Source organism: Lasioglossum baleicum, chromosome 3 (assembly GCF_051020765.1).
Source record: "Lasioglossum baleicum chromosome 3, iyLasBale1, whole genome shotgun sequence".
NCBI classification, from domain to species: Eukaryota; Metazoa; Arthropoda; class Insecta; order Hymenoptera; family Halictidae; genus Lasioglossum; species Lasioglossum baleicum.
The window spans coordinates 4157893-4181054 of record NC_134931.1 but is presented as its reverse complement, the minus strand read 5'-3'; the positions used below and the strand labels follow the sequence as shown (position 1 = coordinate 4181054).

The 23162-nt window shown below is 39.5% G+C and overlaps 1 protein-coding gene across 9 annotated transcripts in view; it reads right to left on the bottom strand.

Annotated features, from left to right (window-relative positions):
• Nucleotides 1-23162, bottom strand: part of LOC143221777 (tyrosine-protein kinase Dnt) — a 170858-nt gene that overhangs the window by 61664 nt on the left and 86032 nt on the right. For all 9 annotated transcript variants that reach the window (XR_013011851.1, XM_076447279.1, XM_076447281.1 and 6 more), the window contains 2 exons: nt 15262-15529; nt 5697-5880 (listed from right to left, as the gene is read on the bottom strand). Coding sequence is in view for 8 of the 9 variants with exons in the window: in XM_076447279.1 (XP_076303394.1) it covers nt 5697-5880; nt 15262-15529 (452 nt within the window). In the remaining variant the exon portion in view is untranslated. The remainder of the gene's footprint in view (nt 1-5696; nt 5881-15261; nt 15530-23162) is intronic.

Below are 23162 nucleotides of genomic sequence, written 5' to 3'. Positions count from 1 at the left end.
CATACTTATCCGGTTGCTGGTGGAGCAGGAGGATGAGAAGGAGGGTTGTATTCCGCAGAAGTCCGACGAGAGAGATCCGTTCGTTTTCGCTCGGACTGTTGTCACGAGACACCGGAAAAGGTTGCGGGATCCATCCGCGGTATCGCGTTTGATCGATTCCGTCGAAGGTCCTCGTAGCGTGTGAAATTACCGGTTAGCCGGCGGCGGGGAAAAATTTTCAAAGAGGGTCTTTCTCCCTTTGCCGGGGCGATATTAGAGGCGGCGAGAGCCTCAAAAGCAAGAAGAGAGGGGAAGGGAAAGTGCGCCGGAGGAACGAGGACGGAGATAGCGCGAGAAAGCTAAAATACTGCGCGCGGAGAATTCGTCGAGGAACGCCGCGCCGCTCGGGTCCCGATATTTCCCTGGATTTATTGGCCGTTTTGCACATGTAAATCCGCCCCGGCACACGATTTGGCAAAAAAGTTGAGCGAAAAACGGGCGGAATGCATCGCGCCAACGATTTCAAACATTCCGCGATTCCACCGCCCTTTTTTTTACTCCTGTTTCTTCTCTTTTTGTACATCTGTGTTGTACATGCGTGTGCGTGCTTTTTTTTTTGTTTCACCAGTTTCTGTATCTCCACGGTCGCGTCGGACCCCCGGCGACTGTATTTTACGGTGCGCTGGCAGCTTTCGATTTGCTTTACTTCGCTTAGTTTATTTTCCACTCTTCGACGAGCCTGATGGAACAGGAAATGTCATTCGTCGAGGACGCAGCAACGATTCCGTTCACGTGACGGCCGCGAGTAGCCTGTTAATTGTTTGCCAAGTTGACAGTAATTAATCGTTTCTATTAAATATGTACGAAAAGTATCGTCTTGGAGAGAACCGAAGAGACGCAAAGTTAATCATTTTGTTCGACGAAGCGGAAAGAAACGCGCGAACACGAGGGAGTGTAATTCATTCGGCAGGCTGCTCGCAAGCCAGAATTTTCTTATTCTCATTCGCGAACGGAGCATTCGGCCGCAAAGAGCACGGTGTTCTTGTCGAACCCCGAAATCGTCCTTTGCTCGTCTATCTCGACGCTCGGCAAAGGGGATGAGGGTGCGAGGGTGTATGCTGTGTTTACTCGAGCGAACGGATGTAAAATCTGTAGCCTCTCGTCCCCGCAGGGAAACCTACAAGGGGCAGAGAAGAAGACGAAGAAGAAGAAGAAGGAGAAACCAGGCAGCCTCGTTTCCCCGTGCGTTATCAGGCCAGAGAGTTTCAAAAGAGCTAATATATCCCTCGAGAGACAATTGGCCGATGCCGAGGCTTTGAAAGGGACGCCGCCGTAAAGATCCCTTTCCATAAAAACACCCGGTGTATTAACGCCGCGAAATATTACGCCGCCGACTGCCGCCATTATTTAAACGATGCGAGCCTGATGGAACAGCTACTTCTATCTGGATTATAAACGTAAACTTCCGTCGTTGCAACGAGAATTACATCGTACCCTGTGCACAGCACGAGTTTTACATGCTCTTATTACGAAATTGCTAAACAAACGCGATTGGCTTTACGTTTGTTGCAAGTTTTATGAATATGCAAGAAAAAAAGGTATATACATTTACAAGAGTAAAAATATCGATGACCATGAAAACTCCGGTAAAAGTGACCCTGAGAAAAAACTAGAATCTGCAAAACATCCACCTTGTAATACCATTTACGTTGGATTAAAAACGTTAGTTATTTTTAACACACAGGGCGAGTCACCTAACGTCAAACACGCCAAATGTCTGAAGGACAAAGTTGAATGGTTCAGTGGGGCTCACAAGATACCAAAAATATTTTTATTTTTATGTGATTATTATTAGAGCTATCAAGGTCACCTTCATTTTTTAACATTTTTAATGGAATGAGGTACTTTTTAATACATCAATCGATGCAGTTGGACATTCGTTATGAAAAAGTACTAAACTATGTAAGTCGAAAAAGATCTTACACTAGTAAATAAACGCTAATTTCTTAGTACGACAGTAATGGTGTTTTAGAATTATTTAAATTTAATTATATCCTGAACTACCAACTTTTCGACATACATAGGTTAGTAGTACTTTCTTATAACGAATGTCCAGCTGCATCGATTGATGTATTAAAAAATACCTCATTCCATTAAAAAAATGAAGGTGACATTAATATCTCTAAAAAAATTACATAAAAACAAAAATTTTTTTGGTATCTTATGAGCCCCATTTTACCATTCAACTGTGTCCTTCAGACATTTGACGTATCTTTAAAAACAACATCCTGTATAAAGGAGATATTTAGGAGTCTACATTTAGGTGGACCACCCTGTATATTTTCTCTTACAACTTGATTTGGAATTTGCAGGGTAAGAAAGGGTGTTTTAACATATTTTGGGGATTCGGTCGTTACATATTTTCCATTGTAAATGTTATTATAATTAAAAATGTGTTTGATTAACAGCGAAGATATATGCGAAGTGTAGAAATCGCCAGTAAAAGGAAGAGAAACGGCGATTGGTGGCTTCAAAAGATTTAATAAAATCCACTGAGGGACAATTGAGCCACTTAGAGGGAAATTGGAAAGGCGGCGGAACGGGGCAAAGATGAAACGGAAAGATGGCGATCTACTTTGCGTCGTTGCCTCGCTTTATCTCTTTTTCGAATCTCAACACGATGGAATTCATTTGGTAGATATTGCTCGTAGCCTTGCCTTGCCGCCAAGGGAACATTGAAATCGTTAATACCAAAGACAACTATCGTTTCGCTGAACGTGTAATTAATATGCACAACCGAGAGATTCTCCACCGTAGTCGTCGTTAAGTAGATTTCTCGTACACTAGAGGTTTAATGCGAGTGACGCAAAGAGCGTCTCTTAATTACAGTTAGACTTAATAAGGGCTTTTTAATTGAATAACGCGACAGCTATGATATCTCGCGGGATACTTCTGTTAATATAACTTATTTCGTCGTCGGATCCTCGGGAACTTTGGCAAAGTATTAGTAATTTATTTAACTTCGGGCAAATAATTTTTCCGTTCGTTTTATCAATTTGTAATGAGTAGACTGCGGATTTTATGCATTTATTACAAAAATAAGTAGTTGCGATTGAAGACAGTGGACAGATTTAAAAAATTTGAGAACATCAATTTTTTAATTGCACCTTATGGACGTCATTAGAGAATGAAAGAAATGATTACTTGGTCCTTGTTTGTTGCTGTTGATGCAAACGATTTTTATTTTGCATAAAGTTTCGCAGTCTAGTAATTGCAATATTGGCTGGATTACTCTAAATGCTAATATACGTCTTACAATGATACACGTTGTGTCGATTATGGATTAATTAAATTTCACGAATTTTTTATAACTGCACGTACAAGATCTTAAAAATCCATCAAAGCAAAAAACTCATCTACTCACTTCGAAGAGATTGTTTTAAGTTCACGAAAAACAGCGGGCAAGTTTTATTGGGGCAATGAAAATGATTTCGATGGAAAGAAATTAATAACGAAATAAGAAGGACGAAACGGATCCTGTTGCGCGGATTTAAATTATATCTTTTGTGAGTAAATCGCGCGTAAAATCTCGTGCCGGAAGTCTCGGTGGAATTAATATATTCAAAGGAAATATGACAAGTCTGCGTAAAGACGAGGAAGGCCGGGGAGAGAGAGAGAGAGAGAGATATGAGGAGACGGCCGAAGAAGGAAAAGTTCCTCCTCTCCTTGAAACTTTGTCTCAGATCTTCTTTTACAGGAATTTTGTTGGATGAGATCTTCCTGGCAGATATAGTTAATAATAGTTAATGCATCGTGAAATAGTTTATAGAAGCCCCGTGGCGAAGGGGTAACCTTTCGCTGGAAAATGATTATAATTGTAACGCGTATGGCATGATATATTCGTAGAACTGTTAACGTTTCTGTGATAGACACATTGCGTCAAATAAAATATTGTAATTAAAATGGCTATTATTTATTGGAAAATATTAAGGCGACAGAAACTGTAGTTATGTTTTCAGCCAGCACGCGATCTAGTTAAAATCAATTTGTTCCCGGTCACGGAAGACACGGTACGCAGAAAAGGAAGTCCCGGGGCGCAAGATCCATCATCCTACACGGTGATTACAAACGAGAGAGGTATTATACGTGTTAAAGTCATCTTCGATCCGCACATCCGGCGAAGAAGACAAGTGGTTCATGCAGAGGGAAGAATATCCGGCTTGGGAAAGACCGTGGAAGTGGTTCCTCTTCCTCCTTTCCCGACATCCTCTCCCTGAAGAGCGAGCTCCCTCGAACAGGGGCGCGTACCCGCGCAATAAAATGTCGGCTGCCGTGCCAAGCGACCGACAGATCACCGGGGCTTATTGAAAGGATATTTCATGTGGACGAGTTCTTCCTATCCAGCTTATCCGGCGAATACCCCGCGGGGTGTGGAAATCTTCCGGCTCTGCCTACTGTCTCACTACCACTCACCCCGGCAAAGAATCGAGTCTAGCTAGCCTTCGCTGGATCTTGCCAACTGATCCCGGACCGACGCGAACTCTTCCTAACGGATTCTGCTATGAATTGGACTGGATGGTACTGGGGAACATCTGGGGAGACCGCTGTGTCTCCGCTTTTCAGTGAAAAACGAATACTGAAACTGGTCAAGCTCGAGACATTGAACTGATGTCTTTTAATCAGAATATACTAACAGGGTCATCGGGGTATTCAGTCAGTTTATTCATCTTGTCATTTTATGAAGATTTACGTTGTACTTAATCTTGCAATATTTTTGTTTAAATTATTTGAAGATTTACTGTTGTACTTAATTTTGTGATTTTTTGATAATTTTCGATCATGACTTTTCAGTCTCTGTTTCTTTCCAAATGAATTCTTTAATTAAACCTAGTAGGATTTTTGAAATTGTGTAGCTACTTCTGTTGTATTTAATTTTCATGCATATATTACAACGACAAATGGAGAAGATTTAACAGATATTGATAGAAATCATTGCATTCAGTGTTAGATAATCATCCCCAAGTATCAAGGTACATAGCAACTGTTTGGTTCCCACTATTCGTGCTAAACCGTGAGACGTGTGTACCCTACGAGAAACCGAGCTTATGCAGCTACACCCCTTCCTGATTCTGATTTATTCGCGAGCGATCCGCCCCGTGTCGATGAAATTATGGATTTAATAAGCGAGACACGCTCGATGGATGCATAATGGCGTCCGTTTCTCTACACAAAGACGCCAATTACTGCGCAATTGTTTCATATATTAAATTGAGAGACTCACTGAAAAGACTGGATCAATCCTGCTGTCTGATTATTAGACAGCGGATTTTATGGATTTATGACAAAAATGAGTAGGTGTAATTTAAAAAAGTAAAACCATCAGAAAAATTTAATAATACTGTTCTATTATTTTCAACATACATATTAAGAAAGAAAATAAACTTCCACACACACTTCACGCCAGTTTGTTGTAAATCAAAGATTTTATTCTGCATAAAGATCCGCTGTCTACTGATAATGTTGATAAATTTCCATTGTGATTCTAGTATTATGAGTTTTCACTTGATTGAAGTGAACATTTCTTTAGTCTGATCCGTCACGCTCCAAGGTGAAACGCTATTCGGATAAACTCGGGGCAGCCGAGTGCAGATTTTTTGCTGGTTGTATAAAACTAGTTGCCCCTAAGAATAATTTTCTTGCGTGGGAATTGTACTCACTGTGATTCCTGAATACGAGCCTTGCTGTTGCGAATGTACAAGGCGCTCGCCACACTGCCGACTACTAATATTAAGGCGCACGCACAGGTCGCAGCGATGTAAAGTGCCCCGGCACCGTTTACCAGAGGTCCTGGTTCCAAACGGACCGAGTCGTTCCTCGGAGGCGTCTCCATTCCTCCATTCCCTGGACAAACAATCGTTCGAAAGATTAATTATGCAGAAATGTTTATCTGTCAAATATTCTGTAAAGAAATAACTTGTTGTGAGACTTTCTTGTGCAGATATAATTCGTCCATATATGTGTTTGGCCTCGTTTTAATCAGAAAGAATTCACCAGTCCGTTAGTAAAGCTTTCGTAACGAAACAACTAAAAGTACTTGATCATTGTATTGCATTAGTATTGCTTTACCGATATTCGACCTTGAATCGTGTTAAATTGTAGCGCAACCGACCGTCCAAGGGGAATAAACAAGTAACACTATCCATAGAGACGAAAGTCACACTATGTGAGGGAAGACTACTATTTTGTCCCGAACTGTGAGTTCGTCGCCTCAAGATGGCGTCCCGAGGAACGCTGCCACGTAGGGGAGACGCATGCAACGCCATTTCCGTTAAGAAACACGAACGATTTCGCGGAGGAGAAGCGGCAATTACCTCTCACACGATAATTACGCCGGCTAACCGGGAGAATAATCGTGGAACAAGTAAACTTGCGGCAACAATTCAATTGACCATGCCCGGGCAGCGGTCGGACGAAGAAACAACAGAAACGGGGGGGCGTATCGCGCGGAACCGAGGGTTCCGGCGGACGAAAATTACACGACGGGACGGACGGACGGACGGAATGAAAACTAAAGTTACTTAAAAAGTTTGGCTCTGACGGCGCGGCACGCGGCAGTCTCGGTCCGCTTCGGCGAGCATTGTGCCGCGTAAGAGCCGGACATTTTAAAAAGACGTCGCCCGTCCCGCCCCCGTAAATAAAAGAGCAAAGATCCCACGAAGTAGTCAGGACCTGAGCGGCTTCGAAGGCAGCTGGAACCCGCACAATTTATTTAACTTTTTCCAGATCCTCGGCTTGTTCCCAGCGAGCACATCTCATCACGCTCCGGCAAATTCCTCCTCGTCCGAGTGTTCCGCGAACGTTCCTGTCGGTTATCGTGTAAAGTTCATCGGTCTGCCTCGCGTTATTTATTCTGACGAAAACGCCGCGCCGCCCGACTCTGATTTTCGTTCCTTGCCTCGCTACTACGAACAAAGACAGACAGACGCGCCGGCTACCAATTTGCGTTAAACCACCGGATTTCGACAAAATAAACACTGGCCCGAGGAAAATAGTTTAACGAGATATTTATTAACTGCCGGCTCCTTAATTGATGTGTTTGCGCTGACCGAGGTTCCGCGGGTTTTGCGCACGATTAGATTAACGGAGCGAACCCCTTCATTTCGCATACCTAAATGGCCTAATAAAATTTGGAAGATTGTCTAGATAAAAATATATTAAGAATCTTTTTCGTTCCGAATTGGGCATTTTATGATATACATTTTGCTGAGAATTTGTTTAATATAGTATAGTAATTTGGAATGTCACCGAATGCTGCAGACGTCGTTCAGTGGATAGAAGAAACACAAGTACATGTGTTTTATGTATTTAATACGTAAAGGGTAGCATTTTAGACGGGCAGGCAGCTGAAAGTGAATTATGAGAAACTTGAGAAAATGTGCGTGAAACAGTCAAGTGTGCTCGAGACCCACGAATATACAGGGTGAGTCACCTAACGTTGCCACCTCAAATATCTTTGTTGTTTTTAAAGATACGTCAAATGTCTAAAGGACAAAGTTGAATGGCAAAATGGGGCTCTTACGATACCAAAAGAGTGTTTGTTTTTATGTAATTTTCTTTAGAGATATGAAGGTCACCTTCCTTTTTTTAAACGTAATGTCCTATTTTTTATACCATAGACCGATAGAGTATCAAATTCTGAGCAAAAAATTGTTGACCTTCATATGTCCTAACCCTAATAGTTAACGAGATAATATCCACAGAAGAAAGAAAATTGTTTAGATAATATCCCGTAAACTATACCAGATTTAGGACATGTACATTTAGGTCAATACATTTTTACTCAGAATTCGATAGTTTCATGATACAGGAAGTAGGTGTTTCCATTAAAAAAATCAATGTCACAATATGACCCCTCTATACCGTGTAAGTTTTGTATACAGGGTAGGGCAATAACAATGTCCATCTTGAATATTTGTTTTATTTTGAATTACGTCCAATATGTATTGTCCACCACGCTATTTGTAATAGTATACGTAGAAGAAGTTTACTGAAATTCCTTGTTCGAACATAATTAGTTTGAAACATTAAATGACTATTTGTTATCTGTGATATATTATTATTCGCAGTATTGCATCGCAATTCACATGCATTATACAATATTTAATAATGCACTATATGATAATTAATAACATTGAATTATAATTACACATGATTTTACAGTAACTTTGCAAATCGTGTTCATACCTGTACTTGAACCATATCTTTCATATTTATTTAACCAGAAACTATTGGGTTGACAAGAAAGTAATTTCGGTATTTTAAGGTGAAATAGAAAACCCAACTTTGTTGAAGGAGGCCACCTAAATATCTCCTTTATTTTTAATGGCACAACAAACATATTTTTGGCATAATTTAAATGGTATCGAAGGAGGAATATCATAGAAGAACAATTTTTTTGTCTAGTTATTTTTTCATAGTTTTTTCATTTTTTTTTATTCCGTCTTGTTAATGACTTAAGCACATTCAAATCTATTTTTTCAGCCGCTATATAAGATGGAATAAAAAAAAAAGTTTTCCCGATAAAAAAGTAACGATGGCCTTGAAAAAACTGAAAAAATAACCGGACAAAAGCAATTGTTCTTCTATGATATTCCTCCTTTGATACCATTTAAATTATGCCATAAAAATTTTTTGTGTCACTAAAAATAAAGGAGATATTTAGGTGACCTCCTTCAGCTGAGAGACACCGTGTATTTTATATTTTCCATTTTGTTCGATGGTCCTTTGCCATCTTTCTGGTAGCTTACAATTCCGCGCTTATAAAACTTCTGGTCTTAATCGGTAAAAAACTGATCCAACTGCGATTTCAGGTCAACTTCATTTCACCTTAAAATACCGCAATTACTTTCTTGCGCGATAACAGTAATTCAAATTCTCCATTTTCCAACGAAACCGACTTCGGAGCTGGGATTTGTTTAAATGCGTTTTTTACGCGTCCCCGATGCACCGCGATTTCTCTAACAGTTGTTGACAGTGCCATCAGCAATGAATATTCGTTAGAACCGAGCGCCAGTAGACAGTTAATCACGTGAAATTAAAAATATCGTCCTTCTCACGGGAGCTTTCCGTAGTTTCGCCGCGTGTTTCACGTTTGGATAAAATTTGCTTGAGAAGAGGACAGAGAGGTAGACAGAGAGGTAGAGAGAGAGAGAAAGAGAGAGCGAGAGAGAGAGAACCGGGTAGCCGTTGAATGCGGCTCGAGAGGAGGGTCATTCCATTAATCCCTTAGGGACTTAATTCTGGGCCTCCGTAAATCTCGGTTAAGGTTTGTTTGATAGTGTCGGATAGCATCGCCGCGCGGCGGCCCGGGATTTAACTGAGATATACCACCGGACCCGTGGCTTCTCGACTTTGTGCTTGTTCTTAAACCCGCAAGTTACTTGTCGGTGCGTCGACGAAAGCGAAGTTTAATCGATCCTTTGCCGAGCTCGAGGCAACCGGGCCAAATTGATTCCTTTGTCCCGCTTACCCCCACAGCCACGTTTTGTAATTAAAAATCAAGCACCTCCGGGTTTCTTTGCACGCGCTAAACCGTTCATTAAAGGGGGATCGTCCCTGACGCGCGTTTAACGCAGCATCTATTCCGTGTTAGGTCATCGAACAGAAATAAAGTGAAATTTCTACTGTTCGAATTCTTCTCTGTTCCGACAGTTTTCCTTCTTTAATTAAATTTCTACGTTGCTCCAACGGTCCTTCAGCGTCTCGGTAGTTAGCAACGAGCGAGAATATTGGCCACCTAACGGTCGATTTATGCTATCCGCACGGACACGGAATGTATCCGACCAGACAAATATTCTTCAATGCAAATATGTTTCTTCTATTTATCGTATTTGCTGATAATAAATTTTTAAATGTTTTCGGCGCAACGGTTCGATCGTTTATTACGAATTTTCCAATAAACTTTACTTCTGTCATCAACTGTTCTCTCACATACAATTGAATGTATGTATTTGATTCAAACGAAAGTGAAAGTTAATAACGATTTACCAAAAAGGTATATTCGTAAGAGTGGATTTAAGAACATATTATAACTTTTCAAATTTACCGCCTTACATCGGTTGATATAACCTAGATCGGTTTCAAATACGTTTGTACATCAGTATCTTGACAACAAGCATGTACGTCGCACACAACACACGTGTCGCACATTTATCATGAATTTATTTTCCCCAAAGCAAGTGAGTGTGTCTTTACGAACAATTTTTCTTACAATCAATCATTTAATATTTCTGTTTTTTCCCAAAAATTACAACAACATATTTCATTTACAGACGCGATTCAAATAAATCTTGAAAAAGATCCAAACTGGGATCGAAACGTTGATTCTGTTTGACAATTAGCAAAGTCGCTTTATAATTCGTAATAAACGATCGAACCGTTTTGCACCGAAAACATTAAAAAATTTATTATTCTTCAATGCATTTGAATAGAAGTATCGGTACGTGTCTGTGCGGTTCCGCTACGGTAGCTATAAACACTCTTTCTATTCAAATGCATTGAAGTATAAATTGGCTTTAAATCGTACTCCCCACGATAAGACTGCTACCGGTTCGCGTAGGTTGCTCGGTTTACCGTCTTCGTGTGATCATTTTCGGTTACACACGAGGATCACATTTTTCAATGCTTCCGGAATTATTTTTATCCAATTTATTCCGACGAAGTGAAATTTTTACTGAACTTCATCATGTTTTTCTCGTTTCAAGGTCGCCTGAAGGTCACAGTAATTTATCGATTGTCTCGTACGAAATGACAGGAGGCCGACGTAGTGGCGCTAATACCGTCCACCCAGGGTCTCCTATTTCCAGGGATTTGTGCCGGTGGCCGTAGCGTCGTGAAACGTTTTTAGCGTGCCGCGACGCACACAGGCCGTCGGATGAGCACTCGAGGATCCAACGCGAGATTCGATTATTTTCGAGTGGTCTCCAGGCGATTTCGGATTTCTGCGAGACCCCTTAAGGACCGGAGGACCCGAGGCTCTCGGCGATGTGGGGGACGGAAACCCGGCAACGGGTCAAGAAGAAAGCAAATCCCGCCGAAAAAAGGAACTCTGTACACGGCGCAAGTACTCCTCGTCGGCGAACCTCCCCTCAGAGGCGATTACTTATTTTTCTCCCATCCAGAACTCGATCCCTCTCTCTCTCTCTCTCTCTCTCTCTCTTTTCTCTGTTCCCCTTAGCACCCCTCTACGGACCGCTCTTCTCATCTTCTTTTATACGCGGTCGATCCTCTTGATCTTGGACGGCGAGATCTTCTCTCTCTTCTCTTTCATTAAATACACCTACTCCCGACGAGATTCAATTTTATTCGGCGGATTGCTTTTCGTTGTAACGGCGACTACGCCAGTAACCGGATCCGGATCAGTGTCTGTCAAGTCTCCGCTTCTTACTGTTTCTCATTTCCTTCGCCCTCTCCCTCGTCCTCCCACCGTTTTCTTTCCACGAACCTACTTCCCTTTGTACGCGTATAATTTTCTTATTTTCGTCTTTCTCATTTAGTTCGCCGCGAGTCCGACATAGCCTGCGCTACTGAAAGAGAGTAATTGTTAGAATCTTTGCGCGCGTCGTTTTTATTGCTGACTTTGTATTTAAACATTTCGAATCGAGCAGGAACATTTATTTCGACCAGTATGAGATTTATTTTGTCGTGTGCTTGAAATATTGATGTTTACGAGATAGTACATGTAAATTTTATTACAAGTATGTTTTATTCGGTACATATGTATATATAAAATAATTCATTCAAATTTTTTGGGTTTTATATTAATATATGATAAATTTAATGAAAAGAGTTTGGATAAAATTTTAGGCCCTAGGTTAAAAGAAATATTTTTATTAAAAAAATGACTTTCTAAATAAGCTAAATGTTCACCATGATATTAGTTTCTTTGAAGTTAAAACAGAATTCCCCTGTTATTGTTAGACTGCCGATCTTGATGCATTTATAGTAAAACTAAGTAGATGAAATTCAAAATTGTTGGAAAATTTGAAAAATTTAAAAAATTGAAAATGTCAACATATGATTTCGCCCCTATTAAAATCATTAAGGGGAGAAATAACGTTCAATTTATTTTCTATGTCTTGCAATCGATGCAGACAATTTTTATTGTGCGTAAAGTTCCGCAGTCTAGTTATTATTTTTCCTACTGCATAGGAGCCTGTTAACAGTAAAATAGTTCTGTTCATTGCAGCAGCGAAACAAAATGGAACGGGCAGTGCTGAAAGGAAACGGAAACTTTCTAGTCGATAGAACGTGTCCGTGCTACATGCAAATTCCTTCCGCACATCCAATTTTGCGAGAAGCGGTAGAACCGCTTATCGGATTCGACGCAAGCTTCGAGCACGTTCGTTCGAATCTACAGTTCACTAATTTTCGCAAAGTTTACGCGCTGCCTCGAAGTTGCGTATTTTTTCAAGAGTGTCAAAGGCGAGTGCCGCGCTGGCAACTGCTTCGTAAGTAGTTCACCGAATTCCCCGGAACTTCAGACATCGTGTGAAGGGCCTCAGACAAAGAACATGAATCGTTAGAGTTCATCGAGACACTCGCACAGAAAGAGAGAAGGAGCACTTGGATCTATCTTCTTGTAGCAACTTCATTTGACGTGAGCGCGGCAAGTTCGGCACTCCTTTCAGGAATCCGACGCTGCCTTCTGCTCCAGACGGAATGAGAAAGAATTACAAAGATGAAATCCCGTGGACAGCCGACGTGAACGATAGCCGCTCGATCATGGCAAACAGACTCGGCAGGTGCAGTCATTCCATCCTCGGACTTGCTTCTTAAAATGGAAACGAAATACCGAGACTTCGTCGAAGTTATGATAGGAAATCGCGGTTGGATTTGCTTCGAGATTAATTGACGGAGAGTGTGGAGAAATGTCTTTGACGATTATTCTTCTTTCAACATTCGAAAACGTGGAGACTAACAATTTCTTTCGTGATCTGTAGCTTTATCTTCCCAGGGTTCATTTTCTGGAAAGAAATGTTTCTAATCTTGCTTGGACGAACGTTGATAGACTGCAGATTTTATGCATTTATAACAAAAATGTATACATAGATAAAATGCAGAATGGTGAAGATATTTGAAACCGATTAAAATGATTACGAAAAAAGAAATGAATATCTGCGTAGTGTGAATGAATACAGAATGAATATATGGAAGTGAATACAGAAAATCTTTAGAAAATGATGATTGATAAAAATTTTGATCCGGGTAGGAAAATGTTGGACGCCTGTTTCGTTATTATCGGGATCGTCGGACGATACGGGGATTATTTGAATTTTTAGATGTTCAAATATCAGGAGATCTGCGTCTCACTTTGAGCCGTGGCTTTCAACAGCAGGGCAAACATCCTTGACGTGCTCGCAAATGCAATATTCGGTTTAAGCATCTCCAAAATAGAAAATATCTTTACGGTTGGACGCGAGAGAGGGAAACGAAGTTATCTTTCTGTACTCCGAATAAACAGAGAGTCGCAGATACCACCGAAATCTTGTAGCTTCCCTCTTCAATCTTCCGAAAGGAACGTTTCGTAGCGCGAAAGGATACGATATGACGTTCAGACGTGATTCTCATAGCGGCTGCCGAGGAAACATCCCGTTCCACGGCAGGAAATCGACAAGAACATCGAGTATCTTGGAAATAGTGGTAACAACATTTCGCCAGACAGCTGGATGGAGTTAGACTTCGTTCTCTCGGCCGGAACTATCCGTGTTTACAGCCACCGATAAGAAACGCACGAGATGGAACGGGTCAGCGACAGAATCAAGAAATGGAATATACCCTCTGATAATAATTTTTCCATGCTATTTCGCTTTAGGCATCAAATTCACATTCGACTTAGGAATTATTGCAATATTAACCCTTTGCAGTCGGAGCTATTAGGTCGTTCGGAAAACCATTTCGTTTTCTCGAGGGAAAATCATTATTAGCAAAAAATTGAGTTATATAATAAAAAGCGAAAAAAATGGTTATCCTTTCCCTCGTGCACTATGTATTTGTACTCTTGCGGCAATCAAAAAGCAAAAGGAGATGGAAATGCGTACTTTGATTTCGCACATTTGATGCGATGACAAAAAATGCTTGAAAGCTTACAAAGCATTACGAGGCAGGAAATGATGTCCGAAATGTCATCTGTCAAGATATACTAGGATTTTGCGATTTAAAATAAGGTTAAGTAATAATAAATGGGAGCAATACCATCTCCAACTACCTAATACAATAGATTCTTGAACAAGGAAAATGATACACCGTCATTTTCCATGAGTCTATTTTTATGGTTTCGATTATTCTACAGTTATTTTAATATTCTTATTAACGTTTCTAGTACGTCGGAATGAAATAGTACAGTGCGGATGGATAAACATTTGTCCTTGCAGTGCAGCAAGACATGAAATAACAGATCGCTCGAGTTTGTACAGCGGAAAAAATGTAAAAAATGTGGAAGGAGCAGAAATAAAAGTGTAGTTGTTCCCTTCTGTCTCCAGTGAAATATGTAGACCGAGGATCTTTGTGCAAAATAAAAATGTCGTACGTCAGTTGTAAAAGATAGGATGTAAAATATATTTTTCTTCTATTAACGTTAAAGCTGGCGACCCTAAAACTGATTATTAACCCTTTGCACTCGAGTGGAAACTCGGAGGCGCCATTAATAGATCTTATACCATTATTCAAAATATTTGTAGCTTCATTAAATTTATATTCAATGTATTACTAAACGTATTTAATATTTCAATAAACTACTAAAAGCATTGTATGAGGATTAAGAAAAAATTAAGAAAATCATATGAAATAGAAATATTTCAGGTCGGAAGAAAAATTCGGTTTTCGAATAGCTTCGAGTGCAAAGGGTTAGAAATAAAGCGAGTCTTGTCATCCTGATAAGTAGCGGATCTTTATGCAAAATAAAAATTGTCTGCATCGATTGCAAGAACTAGAAACTGAATTAAATGTTATTTCTTCCCTTAATGATGTTAAGGAGGAGAAATCATATATTGACATTTCCAATTTTTAAAATTTTCTTACAATTTTGAAGTTCATCTACTCAATTTTCCTATAAATGCATAAAAATCCGCAGTCTACTGACAGGTTAATTAATAAAATTAACTAAAATTAGTTAAAATTAATAGCAAGATGTATGAATGACAAAAATAAAGTCCATAAGACAAGATGAGATTTGTGTGATTCTGAAGACGAGGAGTCGAGACGAATAAAAATGTCTATGGTTACCTTTGAAGCAGATTTTGTTTCTCTTGAAAACCAGGATCGTGTCGTTGTATCTGGTTCCAGGTGGAGCTGTGACGTTCAACCTCAGGGCTAAAGGAATTTCGGCGCTCACGTGGCCCGAACATAGTAGCCGGATCCTGAAGACTTGCAGCGTGACAGGCACCTCTCCTTTCGCTGACACGTTCACTCTGGGCGGAAGCAGAGCCATCATTCCGGAAACGCTACCCGGGACACCTACTACGTCATAATCCAACTCCATCGAGTATGCTAGCTGCAAACAACCGACAAAGGAAAAATCAATCTTTGCAGCCCTGTCAAATCTCTTCCGACCGTTTACATCCGAGCCTCAACCATTCAATTTCCACACATAAATCAGCACTTTATTTTTCTAACTTTCTACTTGACATGTTTTCTACATCTAGTTTTCAAATTTGCTATATTTTTTATCTCTATTATATCTCCTTTAATATTGACGATATTTATTTCTCAATTTTTGTTGTCTTTCTGAACATCTTCGATACTTATTTTCTAATATTTTTTGTCTTTTTGAATATCTCCTATATTTATTTTTCTATTCTACTCCATATTATCTTAATGAATATTCTTTATTTTAATTTCTTTAATTTCCTGTGTTACTTTTCGAAAATATGAAACCAGCGTTAATTAACAAATTAAAATTGAAAGGGGCGAGGTTTATCGTTTTTGATTACACGTTACACGGTAAAGCTTTTTAGCAGCGCAGACCGTAATGAATTAATTGTGAGCGGGATTTAATATTTTGATGCCATAAATAACGTTTTATCAGTTTTCACTCAACAATAGCTATCTCCGTTGTACGCTCGCATTAGTCAAACTGACGTCACGTGCGTAACTAAAATATCTCGGAAAGAAGTCGTGCATTAAAGCGACGAGAAACCCCTTTTAGGATGCATATAATTACGCACATGCAATCTTTCACACTGCATCCGTCCGTTTTGCATATTTATTGTTTAATAACTAACTTTGCGAACAGTGTCATTTCGGTACATTATAAATATTAGCATCGATTACTTCGAACTTCGGTTAATTAAAATGTCTTTTTTTTACAAGCGAAATTCACGTCCTCCCACCATTTGATTAATGAAATTATGCTCCTACCGAGCCTTAAAAGTAACTGGTACATGTTCCCTTATAAAGATGACAAGACTGATTTTATTTATGCTTATGCGCCTCCTATACGTGCATATTGTATACAATCATTTCTTATGGAATCATTTTTATTATTTCAATGACTGTAAAATAGAATTCTGGAACCAGTCCATTTCTGGAACCATTTCGACCATGGAGGTGGTAAGTTTAGTGTTAAACACCTTTCGGGTCTACAGTGTTCCATCAATTCATACAATCATTCTCTTATGCATTTCGTCCGGCGCCCTTGCATCGATCCACCTCTTCCTCAGTCATTCTTTTTTCCACATAGAAATTGCTCTAACCCCGTTATGTTCGGGTGTCTCCGATAAAAACAGTGAAACGAAAATGAAAAATTCAGTAACCATCAACAAAATCAAAAACGAAATATTATATAAAGAAATTGCTTTTAACCCGTAAACACTGTTATGTTCAAACATCTCGCGTAAAAACAGTGGAACGAAATGAAAAATTCAGGAAGCATCAACGAAATCAAGAAGAAAATATATAAAAATTGCTCTTAACCCTTAAACACTGTTATGTTCGAACATCTCACGTAAAAACAGTGGAACGAAATGAAAAATTCAGGAAGCATCAACAAAATTGAAAACACAATTTATAGGAATGACTCTTAACCCCGTAATGTTCGGGTGTCTCAAATAAAAACAGTGGAACGAAAATGAGAAATGCAGGAAGCATCAACAAAATCAAAAATAAAATACATAGAAATTGCTTTTAACCCCTAAACCCTGTTATGTTCAAATGTCTCACGTGAAAACAGTGGGACGAAAATGATAAAATTCTGGAAGCATCAACGAAATCATAAACACAATTTATAGAAATTGCTTTTAACCCCTAAACCCCGTTATGTTATGTTCATTCTTTTTCGCTGTTAATCCTGGGGGCGAAAGGGGGACTACATCCATAATCTCGAGAACGAGGCGAATGAAATATAATTCAGGAAGCATCAGCTAAATCAGAAACAAAATTTATAGAAATTGTGCGGAATGATGGTTCTCCAGAGAATCAGCGTGCATTTCAATAACAAATGGACGCGTTCGCCATACGTTATCGAAAGATCCCTTCCCGTTGATCCCGAACACGAATTCCGACCACATGCTAGGACCGCGTAACGTTTAGTCTCCTTCAAGCATCGCTGATACAAGCAATTCCACTATCTGGAGGTGGTGGATTTCGCAAACAGCAAACTCGACGGCCACCCTGAGTCCGCGGGCTCTCTCTTTCTCTCTTGTCCACTCTGTGCAACTCTCCCCGGCGAAAATGGAATGGGCGATGGCAACGAGTAGTGTGTTTAAGCACGCCACAAGTTTTACGAGGTGGCATAAATAATGTGGTTAGTGCTTCGTGATGCTATGTCAACGGAGGCGATTCCACCCGAGGGAGACCCCGTCGGCAGAGAGAGCCACCAGTAATCGTTGTAATCGTCGCGTCGGGGGGTTGCGATGGCGTGACACCTGCCTATCCCGTTAGTCCGGCTGAAAACTTTGCCGATTCTTTCGCTCCACCTTTCTCTACCGTCTCGGCTACCTTTCTCTACGCCATCGCCCCATTTCACTCCACCACGTACATTGGAAATGACACGCGTGAACGGTTACGTCGCGATAAGATGAATCGAGGAATTTTTCTTCCCATTGTAAGCTCGAAAACTTATTTCTCCACGCGGACAAGCAACCGACTGAGAATCACGGTTCGCGCGATAACCGATTTTTTGGGAAGACCGGTTCTCGTAAACACGAGTCGTTGTTACTCATTTACATACAGTGGATGTACAATGTATTCGTACACCTTTTAAATACGAATAACTCTTTCAAAACTGCACCCAACAGCTTGAGCTTTTTGAGGCTTTCGAAGGACTAGTTTACTAGCTAATGTGTAAATAATTTGTTTTTTAAATTGTTATCGGTCGCAATTGCGAACGAAAACGTAAAGGTCACGATTTTTAAATTTTTGTAAGATTTTTATATCTGTCTCTGTAATGAAAATTGAAAACATGTACTTTGTACTAGGTGCGCAACTAAGTTTTCGGGTTTTTTCGATCAATTAAAAACGGAAAATTTCAAAAGTAATACAAAAAATTAATTATTCAAAATATCGTCCCTCCGTAGCTACACAGTTTTGCCATCTCTCTGGCAATACAAGAATACCGCGACGATAAAACGACGCATCTTTGGACCGAAACCATTCATCCAACCAATTTTGTACTTCTTCGAAATTTGGCGAGTGTAGCCTAGCCAAACCATGCGCCATCGACCGGAACAAGTGATAATCGGAAGGTGCCAGGTCTGGCGAATACAGCGGATGCGGTATCAGATCCCATTTCAGCGTTGTGATGACGTCCTTGACGATGGAAGTGCGATGGCACGGAGCGTTGTCGTGCTGCAATATCACTCGTTCGTTCCATCTGTCCATTTTCCTTCCTTTTGGATTTTTCCCATGGCACGTAAACGTTTGGAGATACCTTGACGAGTCGTGTTTAATGCTTCCGCAAGTTGATCTTGTGTTTGCGTATCATCTTCATCCACTAACGCTTGCAGATCGCCGTCCTCAATTGTTTTTGTTCTTACGGAGCGCTCCTTGTCTTTAATGTCGAAATCGCCACTGCTAAAGCGTTTAAACCAATCTTCACAGGTAGTTTTCGATGGTGCATGGTCGCCGTAGGCTACCTCGAGCAAACGACGTGCTTCAGCTGCATTGCGTTTTAGGTAAAAATAGAAAAGCAAAACTTCCCGCAAATGCTGTTTATTTGGCATAAAACTCGACATCTTTGTTGTTAGAAAAAATACTTTTGCGTGGCGATATTTTTTAATATTAAGATTGGTTATTGTTCACAGATGTTTACACTATAAAAACAATACAACTTCACACATGTATGTCGACTACATGCGTCGTAAGCGCCACTCATATGTGAAACCCGGAAACTTAGTTGCGCATCTAATAAATCTAAGTAAGTTATATATATTGTGTGTATATTATATACAGGGTGTTTCCTACTTTTCCGACAAGATTGTAGAAGCACGATTTATACAAGTGAAAATAGGAAAAAATATGTTATATGAAGTTTATTTATAAACGCTTTATTACAATATTCTAGTTAAATATTGAATGTAGCCTGAATAGGCGCGGAACAGCAGATTTAAAGCTGAATAATACGGAAGGTCGATTGTGTTTACTTTGCCCGTACTTACGAGATATTTCTTAACGTACGAGGTTCGTTAAAAATTTTTAAATCATCATTTCAAAATGACCAAACTTCGTATAACATTTTTTTCGTGTTTTCACTTGCAGATCATGCTCCTACAATCTTGCCGGAAAAGTAGGAAACACCCTGGGCATTGTAAGATGTTAATAAGATGTCAATAAATAAATTCAGCTGTCCTCGATTAACAAAATGACCGGTCCCAGATATTTTATTATACAATTATTATTGATATAGTAAAAATGATTGTATGTGTAGATATCTTTAGTAGAGCACGTATTACAATAGGAGCTGCACAAAGTCTGAATAAAACCAATCTTGTCATTTTTATAAAGTAACATGTAAAATTTTTGGACACCGGTTATGAGAAAATCGAACGTCAAGAACTCCGTTTGTTGGAGGACACTGAAATTCGTCTTCCCGTTTCAGCTAATCGAGTTCCCGGTACGCTTTCATTCGTCATTAAATTCCATTTTGTAAATCGTGCACAGAATGCGCAGACGGCCTCCGTCTCTAAATTGCAATTTATTCCCCTTATCTGGCACGTCTCTAAGTGTTATTCTTCGCGTAATTGTGACAACTGCCGCTAATCGCTTAGCTGCGAATGCTAATTAGAATAATTAATACATATTACGAGAACAAGAGAAACTTCCGGCGATTATGTAAAGATGCTCTTCCTAAATTACGAGAGGATGCATTTGTCCCGGCGGGACAGTCGCGTTTATCAAAATTACATTGACTGTCTCTCGGCGGTCGTAATTACCGGATTCGCTAAACAAAGCTCTGGTGGCAGTGAGACTACTCTTTAACGATTAACGACTACTTGAAAATCAATAATTATGCGACGTACACAATCATAAGAATTACTTACACGATTAAAAAATATTTACTGAAGATTTCATTTGTTCGTAATGTTGTACAAATGTAAATAAATGTTACTTGGACGCAGAAAATGTATTTCAAGTTTTAATTTATTCTCTACTTTAATCTCGATCATTTGCAAGCGTGATGTCTGTATTGTCGAATATATTTTGACAGAAACGTATTATTTCGCAGTACGGTGGGAAAAGTTCCGCTATTTTCCACACGAATCGTCGACGCAGCGCAAAAGGGAAAACGGAAACCGCGTAAAATTCAGCTTTCATTTTCGGATTGGGGGCCGGCTGTTGAAAGTGCTTCAGTCAATTGCTGACATCATCCAGATGGGGCGATAAAACCAAGTTGCCACCCCTTAATAGGGATGTAAATGGAGTGGGCTGATGTCGTGTCATCGGTACCAGCCCTTCGAATAATTATAAACGGAAGGGTATTCAAAGTATGATCGAAATGATATGAAATCGCGCGAGGCATTTCGGTTCGAATTTTATCGTGGACGTAATCGAAATTGAACTGGCAATTAAAATCGAACTGTTTAAATATACATACTTCGACTGAACGTTCTCATCTCAATCTACTTGAAACGATCACTTCCTCTGTCCCATAATAATAGCAGCAAGTGAATATTTAAACGGGAATTATTGGCGAATGCAGATATAAGTTATGTTGTAGCGCAAAATTGCGAAGCCTTAAATTAAAATCAATGTTTCATGACATCTGTCATTTGTTTCGACACATCTTTCAATTTTTAGCGTAACCTAATTATTACGAATAATAACTATTTTTCTAATTTCATCCCCTAATCGAAATCAATTGTTTTATTTCAGTTGAATATCAACCCATTGTAAAAGTAAGATGAAAAAAGCACGTTATGCTGGAAGCAATGAAGAACGATGGCTCCAATAATATTTGAAGCTCACGCATATAGGGAAAGCAAAGCTTCGCAGCCAAGGGATCCTACCTACAAGTTTCAAACGCAGTAACGAAATTATTGAAAAATCCAGAAACCATCTGAACACTCAAAATAAAAAAATTACGAGTAATATTTTTAAATTATTGTTTAATGTAACCTAGTTTTTTTGATAATAAACGTTGCGTTCTATGATATATTTATTTTTTTTGCTACTTTTATTATGGGACAGAGGGAGTATTGTTTAACATAACGTTAACGTGAGAAGAAAACGTTCTTAAATTAGAATCATAATATCGTTTTTCGCGTAGATATGGCATTGCTTCCAATTGTTATTACTAGACTGCGGTTCTTTATGCATTTATGGCGTACAAAAATTTTGCAGAAAATATTAGTATACAAAATTCAATAGAATTTGGTACGATTTTGATTAATTTTGTACATCTATATAATTTTCTACAAAGGCTATTGTCACTGACAATAACATTCTATTTGGTTCCACTTTCTTAATGATTAACTATAAAAATTAAAAACGACATTTCCGTCACCTTTTACTTTTTTATTACCGCAAGGATGAAAATGCAGTGCGCGAAACAAAAAACTCAGTGCTGTTGACCATCGGATTACCATTTTTCTCGCTCATTTCAACATTTTTTGTAACACATGACCCAATTTTTTGCTGTGATCTCTAAGTTACCTGAAAAATCGCAAAAGATCATACAACAAAATGTCATAAAACTAATGCTACATGGGAAAAAATTGGCTTTCATTTTCTCATGAGAAAGCGGAATGACTTAGCGAAGGACCTAATTATAGTTAATAGATAAATAAAATTATATAAAATTGTTTACTCAGAATTTCCGACATTGGACCATTTAATCAGACTTTCATCGCAGCGGTCGGAACTAAACTGAGTGGTAAGCGTTTCTTGATTATCCACTCTGGATCATTTGACTGGAATGAAAATGTTCCCCCACCCCGTGGTCGACATCTCCTTGGTTGGGTGCGGATGGAGCGATTTCACGCCCGCGAAGATTCCGAGGCAGCTACTTTGAATACCTGAACCACTTTCGAATGGTACACGGCTTCGTTTGTGTATACGTCATTGTATACGGAACAAACTTCTATTCCACGCGAGCCCGTACATCGGTCGGCATTGTTGGCGACGACCAGAAGGAAGCCGTGTTGTGCACGACATCTATCGCGGGCCCGTGAGATGCGAGGCGAACGCGAGCACATTCTGCTCCAATAATTCTTATCGCTTGCTGCCAAACAGCCTTTGCGCTTGTGGGACACCATTTATCTGAGCCTGTCCGGGGACAACGCAGGATAACTGGATCTTTCCAATAATAATGATGCTCTGTGTCTGCTACCTGTGAACCTCTACTTCTCTTAAATAAAGCGAAGCCCGAGTCTCTCTGTTGGAATTTTTCAGTTTCTCACCTCGCACAGTGGGGTATTTGCCCGATTTCAGCGGTCAAAATTCAATTTAAAAAATTTTAGATAAATTGTAAAATTTTTGTGGCTTGAGTTAGTTGAATGTCTGAGGAACAATCTCCCATCATTCATTTTCCCATTCATGTATCCATTAAGCACTGTTTGTCGGAAGTTGAAGTTCCGTTATAACCCGCTTTCATTTCTCAACGAATTCACCTATTAGTAATTGTTACCTTATTTACATACACTAACAGATTTTTGTTTTATAGAAGTTCTTTTAGCTAAGTATAGGATATA